The following is a 10,000-nucleotide window of genomic DNA, read 5'->3' as shown; positions in this document are numbered from 1 at the left end:
TCTCCTCTCCTCTCAAATTCAAATTCAAATTCAAATGTGCTTTATTGGCATGACTCAGAAAATAGTGTTGCCAAAGCAGTAACATGACAATACAAACAGATACAATATTTGTTTTAAGGGGGGTCAAAGAAAGGAAACTTATAATGCTAAACTAAAAGAAAGAAAACTTATGTTTAAGAAAAATACTAACTAAATCCAGGTTTAAAGGAAACTTAAACATGTATTCTTAAATCTAAATCTAAAGGAAACTTATTTAAAAAAAAAAAAAACTGTATCTAAAGTCATTTGCGATTTGTAACAGAAAGGAAACTTAGAAAACTTTAAAAACTTTAGAGTTATGTAAGATTAATATAAAAGGAAACTTATAGCAACATAGAATAAATAAAGAAATTGATCTTAAGTAAGCTTAACTTAAACTTAAACAATAGTCTATATAAAACTATTTAACAAAAACTATATACTGTATGCACTTTTTTCTATGTGAAGTTTTCTCTTAAAATGTGGCAGGACTGTAAATATTGGTATGCTAAGTGGGCACATTTATCTATTTCTCCCAAGAGGAATTGTAGTTTTGTTCATTGGTGGCAGTCATAAAGCGGGACAAGTGATTTCAATTTGTGGGTAGAATATAGCTCTTAAGTGTTGATAATTGGGACATTCTGTGAGGAAGTGGCATTCGTCCTCTACTACTCCAGTATTACAGAATTTACATATTCGATCTTCACGAGCTATCCAGGTTTGGCGGTGTCTACCCTTTTCTATTGCAAGGGAATGATCACTCAGTCGATACTTTGACAGGAGTTTTCTATGGCGATGGTTTTAATTTCATTTAAATATGGTGCCAATTTGTAATCAATTCGAATAGTTCTGTAGCAGTGTAGCTTATTTACTTGTTCGATTTTGCATTTCCATGTGTTAATGTAGTTTTGTTTTGCTGTCTCTACTTCTTTTGCTACTGAAGCAATACTTGAGCTGCAGTTTTTCAGATCGTGTTTTTGTATTATGAAGTGTAAGGGGTCACTCTCTGGGGGTTCACTCCTCAGCTGGGCAGCAGTGTGGTGATATTGCTCTGAATTGCTAGTCTGAAGATGATGTCAGAATTTGGTTGCTCTTTTTTGTATGTCTACAAGGAGGGGAAATCTTCCAAGCTCAGCTCTGCAGCCTAGATTAGGTGCACATCTGTTTAAACCTAGAATATTTTTACAGAATTCCAAATGTAATAATTCGGTTTGGCTTTTGTCCCATGTTTCAAAATTGTCTTTATATTTTATGCCCCAAATTTCGCTCTCATATAGTAATATTGGCTTTACTAAGGAATCAAAGATCTTTTTCCATAATTTGATGGGAGGATTATATTGAAATAGAGATTTTCTTAACATGTAGTATGTTTTTTGCGTTTTTTTTAGGATAGGTCTTTGATTGCGTTAACAAATTGCCCTGATGAAGAAATGGTCAGTCCTAAGTAGTTGTATTTTCTTACTTGTTCTAGTTGTTTTCCGCCAATGGTAAAATTATATTTATTTATGTTCGAATTTTTTCTCTGGAAAGTCATTATTTTTGTTTTTTCCATATTGATTGGAAGGGCCCAAGTTATGCTGTATTCGTTCAAAAGAGAAAGGCTCTCTTGTAGTCCCTGTGCCGTTGACGATAGCAGGAGAAGATCATCTGCGTAAAGCAGGCATTTGATTTCTTTCCCCAAAAGATTGAAACCAGGCGAGGATGAATTTTGAATTTTATTAGCTAATTCATTGATATAAATGTTAAATAATGTAGGACTCAGGCAACAGCCCTGCCTCACTCCTTTTGTTTGAGGAAAGTAATCAGTTTGTTTGTTATTTATTTTTACACAACATTTGATGTTTTCATACATGTCTTTAATGATGTTATATGTTTTACCACCAATTTCACAATCAAGTAGTTTCAGCAAGAGACCTTCATGCCAAACGGAGTCAAAGGCTTTGCTGAAATCCACAAAGCATCCACATATTTTTCCGTTTTTGACCTTTGTAACGTTTTCTTGTATCAGTGTCTGTAAAGTATAAATATGATCTGTTGTTCTATTTTTCTGTATGAAACCAATTTGAGAGGGGCTTAATATATTGTTTTTTTGGATTAAGTTTGAAATTCGGTTATTGATTATACTACAGAATAATTTACCTAAATTACTGCCTTGTGATATGCCTCTATAATTGTTTGGGTTAAATTTGTCACCATTTTTGTATATGGGGGTGATCTGACTAATTTTCCATTGGTCAGGAAAGTGGCCTGAGGATAATATTAAATTAAATAGTTTCAGGATTACTTGTTTAATTTTGGGGGAGCTATGTTTCAACATTTCATTATAAATTCCATTAGTGGCGCATGATTTTCTATTTTTCAGTTTTTTTATTTGAGTGTTCAATTCAGATAATGTTATAGTTGAGTCTAATTCATTTAATTGATCTTTTTGTGTTTTTTCAAGTGTTTTTAAATGGGTTGTTAGGTTTTTTTGTGCCAGGTTTAGTTCATCTCTTTTGTATACATTTTCAAAATGGTCAACCCATGTTTTTCCATTTGCTATTGGGATACAATTTTCTTTTTTGGGGTTGTTAAGGTTTTTCCACAGGTCCCAAAAAGTGTTTTGGTCTAACGCATCATCAATTTCTACTAACTGTTTATGTATGTGATTGGCTTTTTTGCGTTTTAGAAGTGATTTGTATTTGTGTAGGGTGTTATGATATTTTATTTGAAGTTCCTGATTTGCTGGTTCTCTGTGTTTTTGGTTTGAATAAGATCTTAATTCTTTTCTTAGTAATAGGCAGTCTTTGTCAAACCATTTTGTTTTCCTATTCCTTGTCTTTTTAAAGATTTTTTGGCTATTGTAGAAAATATTGTCGTTAATGTTTTGGTGGCTACATTGATGTTATCTTTAGACTTTTTAAATTCGGTGAACAGGAAGGAGTAGATCATGTTTTCGACCTCGATGCAATTTGACTGGGATGTGTATTGCTCTAGTCTGTCATCGCTCCATTTGTATTGAACTGGAAGTGGGTGTAGTGTACTCATAGGTTTTTGATGTTCTAAACTGGAATTTTTCTTTAAGCTAATTATAATGTGGCAGTGATCTGACAGAGGCAACTGTGGCATTACTGTGAAATAATTTATTTGGTTGTGATCTAAATCTGTTATAGCATAATCCACCACACTGCTGCCCAGGGGTGAGCAATAAGTGAATTTACCCAGAGAGTCCCCCCTTGTTCTGCCATTAACAATAAACAGACCAAGAGATTTGCAAAGTTGTAAAACCTCCTTGCCATGTTTATTGATGATGTTATCAAAATTGTTCCTGTGACTACTTATATTGATGTTTTGTTTTAGTGAAGAAACATGTTTAAATCCAGATATGTCAATGTAATCTAAATTGGTTCCTACTCTTGCATTAAGATCGCCCATAATTAGAATCTTCCCAAATGACTGGAGTTCAATGATGTCAGATTTTAACGTTTCAAATATGTTTTCACTGTAATATGGAGATTCAAGAGGAGGAATGTATATGGCACATAAATAAGTGTCCTGTGTTGAGTTTGTGAGTTCTTTTGATAGTTTCAACCATATGTGTGATGATCCTTTTCTTACTACATATATGTATTTATTAATGGCTTCTTTAAACCAACCAACAATTCCCCCTGAGTTCCTGCCGCATTTTATATTGGGATGTTTAATAGAAGGGACATTTATATCTCTGTAGGAAGGTAATGAATAATTTCCCTGTCCATTTTTACTCCACGTTTCCAGTGCTATGAATATATCTGAATTATTTACAGTATTTACAAAATCGCTATCTCTGATTTTCTCTCCGAAAGAAGAAGAGTGCATTCCTTGAACATTATAACAAATGATTTTAAGAAATGTCATTATAAAGGTGTAGTTTGCCAGAAATAAGAATGTTTGTTTACTCAAGTGCAATAATGATCCAATTGAAAAAAGTGTTATTATCCATTATTGATAAAGTGTTATTTTTACCAGATAAATTACTAAACCTACAGAGAGATAAATATCCTATAGGTAGGTAAATTATATCTACGAAGACAATATACAATACTCTCTCTCTCTCTCCATCTCTCCTCTCTCTCTCCCTTTCTCTCTCTCTCCCTCTCTCTCCATCTCTCCTCTCTCTCTCTCTCTCTCATCTCTCTCTCATCTCTCTCCCCTCTCTCCCCCCTCTCTCTCTCTCTCTCTCTCCTCTCTCTCTCTCTCCATCTCTCCCCCCCTCTCTCTCCATCTCTCCTCTCCCTCGCTCCCTCAGGTGGAGACGATAGGTGATGCGTACATGGTGGTGTCGGGGCTGCCGGTGCGGAATGGGAAGCTGCATGCAGGGGAGGTGGCGCGGATGTCTCTGGCTCTGCTGCAGGCCGTACACAGCTTCCGCATACGACACCGGCCCGCACAGCAACTCAAGCTGCGCATTGGCATACACAGCGGTGTGTGTGTGTGTCTACGTGTGTGCGTGTGAGTGTGCGTGTTTGTGTGTGTGTGTGTGTGTGAGTGTGAGTGTGCGTGTGTGTGTGTGTGCGTGTGCGTGTGCGTGTGTGTACGCGTGTGTGTGTGTGCGCGTGTGTGTGCGTTTGTGCTTATGTGTGTGTGTGCGTGTGTGTGTGTGTGTGCATGTGTGTGTGTGTGTGCGTGTGCGTGTGTGTTCCTGTGTGTGTGTACGTATCTGTTTGTGTTTAATAGTCTATGTGTGTGTGTTTAATGGACCACAGGCCCTGTGTGTGCAGGAGTTGTGGGACTGAAGATGCCTCGATATTGTCTGTTTGGAGACACAGTGAACACAGCATCACGCATGGAGTCCAATGGGGAAGGTCAGCAATAGCATTACATCAGTCACATGAGTTACATGATCACAACATGAACATAACACAAGTCACATTAACACAACATGAATATAACACAAGTCACATGATCACAACATGAATATAACACAAGTCACATGATCACAACGTGAATATAAGACAAGTCACATAATCACAACGTGAACATAGTTATTACATTAGTTACATTACCACACCATGAATATAACATTGCAGGCACAGACACACATTACGCCCCCCCTACACACACACACACACACACACACACACACCCCTCCATCTTTCATCCTTGGACTTTTTTTTATTTCAGCACTGAAGATCCATGTGTCGGAGGCGACGCGTTCCATCCTGGAGGAGTTCGGCTGCTTCCAGCTGGAGCCGAGAGGAGAGGTGGATATGAAGGGCAAGGGCCGCATGAGAACCTACTGGCTCCTGGGCGAGAACTGCCCCAGCACCACCTAACGCAGAACACCAGAACGTACTGGCTCCTAGAACCGCCCCAGCATCACCTAACGCAGAACACCAGAACGTATTGGCTCCTAGAACCGCCCCAGCACCACCTAACGCAGAACACAAGAACATTGTGTCTCCTAGAACTGCCCCAGCACCACCTAACACAGAACACCAGAACATACTGGCTCCTAGAACCGTCCCAGCACCACCTAACGCAGAACACCAGAACGTACTGGCTCCTAGAACCGCCCCAGCACCACCTAACACAGAACACAAGAACATTGTGTCTCCTAGAACCACCTTAGCACCACCTAATGCAGAACAAATGAAACATTGTGGCTTCTAGAACCTCCCCAGCATCACCTAACACAGAACATGAGAAGATGGTGCCTTCTAGAACCTGCCCCAGCACCACCTAACGCAGAACACAAGAACATTGTGGCTTCGTGAGCCGCCCCAGCACCGCCGAACGCAGAACATGGGGACATTGTGTCTGCTCAGAGAAAACAACTCCAGCAGAACATAAGAAAATGTTTTGAGTAAAATGAAATGGACCCTTTGCATTGCAGTGAAACACGCCAGTGCCATTTTGTTTGGAGTGTGCATAAGGTGTCCTAAAGGTTATTGCTAACCGCTCTTATGTTCAAGAGCACTTGACACTTAGAACGTCTGTGCTTCTTGAATTCCTTTTACTGCTTAGTTGGATCCTCCTCTTCTGACCTCTTCTGTGTAGAGCTGAGTTTCAGGCTGAAGCATCTCACAGCAGTGTCATCCTGGGAAACACTCGTAGACGCGTTTGGAAACTGTCCAGAAACACTCGTAGACGCGTTTGGAAACTGTCCAGAAACATTCGTAGACTCGTTTGGAAACTGAACACTTGTTTGGAAGCTCTCGTCCCGTTTCTCACCGTAGCCAGATCAAGCAGTCTGAACACTGTGATGATGTATTTTTTTGGACTTTTTTGCCTTTATTATGATGGACAGTGAAAGACGCGAGTAGGAGGGAGAGATGGGGTGGGATCAGGATATGACACGGGTAACAGGTCGGACTCGAAGCCGGGTCCCTGTGGGCACTTGGACCCGTATATGGTATGAGCGCTGTAGCCAGTTACTCCACAGCGCCCCCCGATTGAGAATGGTACAGCTCATAGTTTAAGCTCTCCTTAATGTTTTTTGTCTTAGTGTACAACATAAGGAGTTGATGAATTGATAATGAGTTCATTATTCTATTTTGAGATGACATTTGTTTTCTTAACATGAACATAATCGCAGGCATAGCCATTCCCGGCCTCCGTAGCATTCCTTTTGATCTGATTACTGTTGCTTTTGAACTGATTACTGTTGCTATACTGTACAATACTGTAGTGCAGCTGTAATTGCTGGCTGTCGTATAGAATCTAGCTAGTAAACCGGGAGGCCGACCAGCAACATCACTTGGATTGGGGGACTATCTGCTTGGACCAAATTTTGAAAATGGGTAGTTCGAAAAGGGTAAAAAGCGTTCTGAGATGGTATTAAATCATGTAATCCAGTCTTGTATTTGATGTGGATCAATCCTTCACTTTGTGTTGTCCTAATGTCTTAATAGGCTTGATTCTTTTAATCCAAAAAAGCATGAGAATCCTGATGGAAGGCAGTTCAGGGTGGATTTCAGGGACAAAATGTAATACAACTTTAAGATTTAGTCAAATATTACCACATTACCATCATAGTGTATTTACATATGGGATTTTTGTTTCCATAAAATAATCCATCAAGCAGCAGTCAATATTGATAAAAGAATCTATTTAATTTTCACGTTCGTCATCAGATATGAATTATAGTCAAAAGTAGCAATTGCATTGCATGTCCAGTCCGTGCCCTGGTGGTGTCGTCATGATGCTCAGGTGAATTTAGAACACCGGTAATCCAGAGCTGGTAACCAAGGTAACCCTGAAGTCTGCATCTGGATCAGGGTCAGCCATAAAGAAGTCTTTAGAGATCAGTGAGGTCAGCCAATCCGATGTCACTTTGGAAAACCGGCACAGAAGTATAATGGATTACCCGGTTCTTGATGTTAAAATGGGATTTCCCAATCTGGATCTAGATGAAACTTAACAAACAGCTGGGTCCAAAGGGAAGAGACGTCTGGCACTCTTTGAGTGGTGAGAGCTACAGAGGTGAAGTCTCTTTAGCGACAGGGTCTATATGCTGTGTGTTGCTTTCTTCCACTATGTGGCGTATGTATAGGGGCTATATGCTGTGTGTTGCTTTCTTCCACTATGTGGTGTATGTATAGGGGCTATATGCTGTGTGTTGCTTTCTTACAGTACGTGGTGTATAGCTCTCAGGACCTTGTATGCTAGGTGCACAACAGCACACACCGATGTTATTTACCCCGTTCCTCTGTGCACAACAGCACCCACCGATATTATTTGCCCCGTTCCTCAACAGCACACACAGATGTTATTTACCCCGTTCCTCCTGTTGTGACAGGTTCTTGTCTGAGCATCTCTCTAAAGGAGATACTCCTAACATACGGACTCATCACACCTCCGCACCTAAACCACTTGGACAAGCACTTCAACCCTACACACACACACACACGTGTCTGATTATGAGTATGTGTAGGCCTAGGTGTTGCCATGATTCCAGTTGTTTTATGAAAACGTATCCATGTCTAAAATAATATGGTGCCTGAACTTTAACTATTTTAAATGAGAGGCATAATCACTTGACTGAATATTTTGCTATATAATTGTTTTGTTTATAAAGTTATTTTATTGGAAAACATTTAATGTCTGATTATGTGGTATAATAAAAATCCAACATGTCTGAAATGTTCATTAGTTCTATCTCATTTGTAAGATTCAGGTAAGGTTAGGTTGGCTTCCAGCATCAGACCTACGCTAATTAAACAGCATGCATCTGCAGTGTACCTTTAACACCATGGGACCATTTAATGATGGGTAAAGGGCAAAGTCTAAGTCTAACTGAAGCTTATTTATTATTATTATTATTATTATTAGCTAGGCAAAATACATTTGCTAATTTAAGACCATATGTGCAAGACCAAGACCATATCTGCAGGAGTCAGCTCAGGTGCCCCAGGTCACAATTTCATGCACAAGAACTTGTTCACAGACTTTGTACACCATTTAAATAAGGGCCCATCTATTTTGTATCAGTGTAACACTAAACACTGTCTCACACCATGTGGTTAGACAGAGGCAGACAGAAAACATATTAAATGGATTTAATTGTTATGAGGAGGAACTTCAACATTAGCCTAATAGGAGTTTATTTCGAGTAGACGAAACAGGAAGTAAAATTCAGTGCACTGTAGTACACTGAAGTAAGTTAGTTTTTAATTATTTCTTACACACTAATTAAAGCTAGCAAACTGAAGGAGCAGCTTTTGAAATTGCATGGATGAAGGCTATTGAGTGATTTAGGCCTTGGTATAAGCCAAAAAATATTAGCTACTTTCATCAGTGATTGTTCATTGGTGTTGCTGACCAGTGTTCCGTGCGCGAACAAAGTTGGGTTTTCATAAACTAGGCTAACTACGCTTGAAGTTTCACTTTGCGAAATATCTGGGGTGTTCTGTCCTATTTTCGCAAGTCGTGCTTCAGTTCAGCAATCGTAAAACTGAACTCACGAGGAAATGCTTTCGAAATATCTTTAGCAAACAGCGTCACCATGTGGCGAATATTCTGAACAAACAACGCTTCACATAAATGCCACGGATTTCGTTGATCCCTGCGTGTGTCAGCCAATGTCACGTCTTAGACGAGTCAATTTACAACGTTAAAATCCATAAGCAAATTACAGCAAAGTTTGCTCATCGTGTCGTTGTTAGTAAATGGTGACACACAGCCTACATGCTTCAACAATGGATTTATCAATCTCCATGGTTCTCTTTTCCATTGGTGTCTCACGGCTCGATTGTACAATCTACCCGCTCATTGTTTGCTGCCATTGGTTAAAAGCAACGTCAATCAAATAAAAAGCCGTTGTGATTTGTATAAAGGACCTGCATGTCCCACCCTTTCCTTTGCCGAATCAAATACTTCCGCTAGGCCACCATGTCCTACGGAAGTTGAATTGTTGTAGTCGGACACTGGCGAAAACACTGGAGTGGTCGCAAGGAGGCGGCGAAACCGAATTATAAACACACCTTGTGTGCTTAAGAGAATCTAAAGTGAGCGCAAATAGCCAATTAAGTCAAACAGACGCGCTGAGATAGAAAGAAATACACCAACAGTGGCCCCTGTAAGCTAGCCCTAACCCCTGAAGTCCTCTGTGGTTAGGCGAAACGAGGCGGGAGGCGATGGAGCCTTCACCGGCAAAGGGGAAACCACAGGGTCGCCTGTTGGTGTCCACGACTCTGGACGCAAAAGATGAACTGGAGGAGGTAACGTTTAGGCTGCCGATCCCAGGAAGCAGTTAACGCCATAACTAGAGCTGCCATTTCTTCCTATCGTCAGAAAACTCAAGTGGGTTACACTGGCGAATGTAGCGTTAACGTTAGCCGATCTGCAGTATGGAAGGATAAATCGGAAACGTGGAGAAAGTTGTTCAGATCAGGTTCCGGAACACTAATGCCTTTTGGCTAACGTAATGAATTAGCTAATATAACGGCGCACCGTAAACATATGGCTGGGGTACAGTCAGATGTTTGTTTTGTCGTAAATATCCTGTGGAAGTGGGGTTGCC

General features: G+C 40.0%; 2 protein-coding genes across 8 annotated transcripts in view; both read left to right on the top strand.

The window, feature by feature from the left end:
- Nucleotides 1-8,121, top strand: part of npr1a (natriuretic peptide receptor 1a) — a 61,848-nt gene extending 53,727 nt beyond the window's left edge. Inside the window, 3 exon segments of the mRNA XM_048230133.1 lie at nucleotides 4,286-4,460; nucleotides 4,743-4,841; nucleotides 5,161-8,121. Coding sequence (XP_048086090.1) covers nucleotides 4,286-4,460; nucleotides 4,743-4,841; nucleotides 5,161-5,312 — 426 coding nt within the window. The 3' untranslated portion in view covers nucleotides 5,313-8,121.
- A 1,249-nt stretch (nucleotides 8,122-9,370) lies between these two features.
- Nucleotides 9,371-10,000, top strand: part of ints3 (integrator complex subunit 3) — a 29,529-nt gene continuing 28,899 nt past the window's right edge. For all 7 annotated transcript variants that reach the window (XM_048230109.1, XM_048230107.1, XM_048230104.1 and 4 more), the window contains exon 1: nucleotides 9,371-9,698. In XM_048230109.1, coding sequence (XP_048086066.1) covers nucleotides 9,615-9,698 — 84 coding nt within the window. In that variant the 5' untranslated portion in view covers nucleotides 9,371-9,614. The remainder of the gene's footprint in view (nucleotides 9,699-10,000) is intronic.

This window comes from Alosa alosa, chromosome 20, assembly GCF_017589495.1.
Source record: "Alosa alosa isolate M-15738 ecotype Scorff River chromosome 20, AALO_Geno_1.1, whole genome shotgun sequence".
Lineage (NCBI taxonomy): Eukaryota > Metazoa > Chordata > Actinopteri > Clupeiformes > Clupeidae > Alosa > Alosa alosa.
The sequence above is the reverse complement of the archived record's forward strand: the minus strand, read 5'-3'. Positions and strand labels throughout refer to the sequence as shown.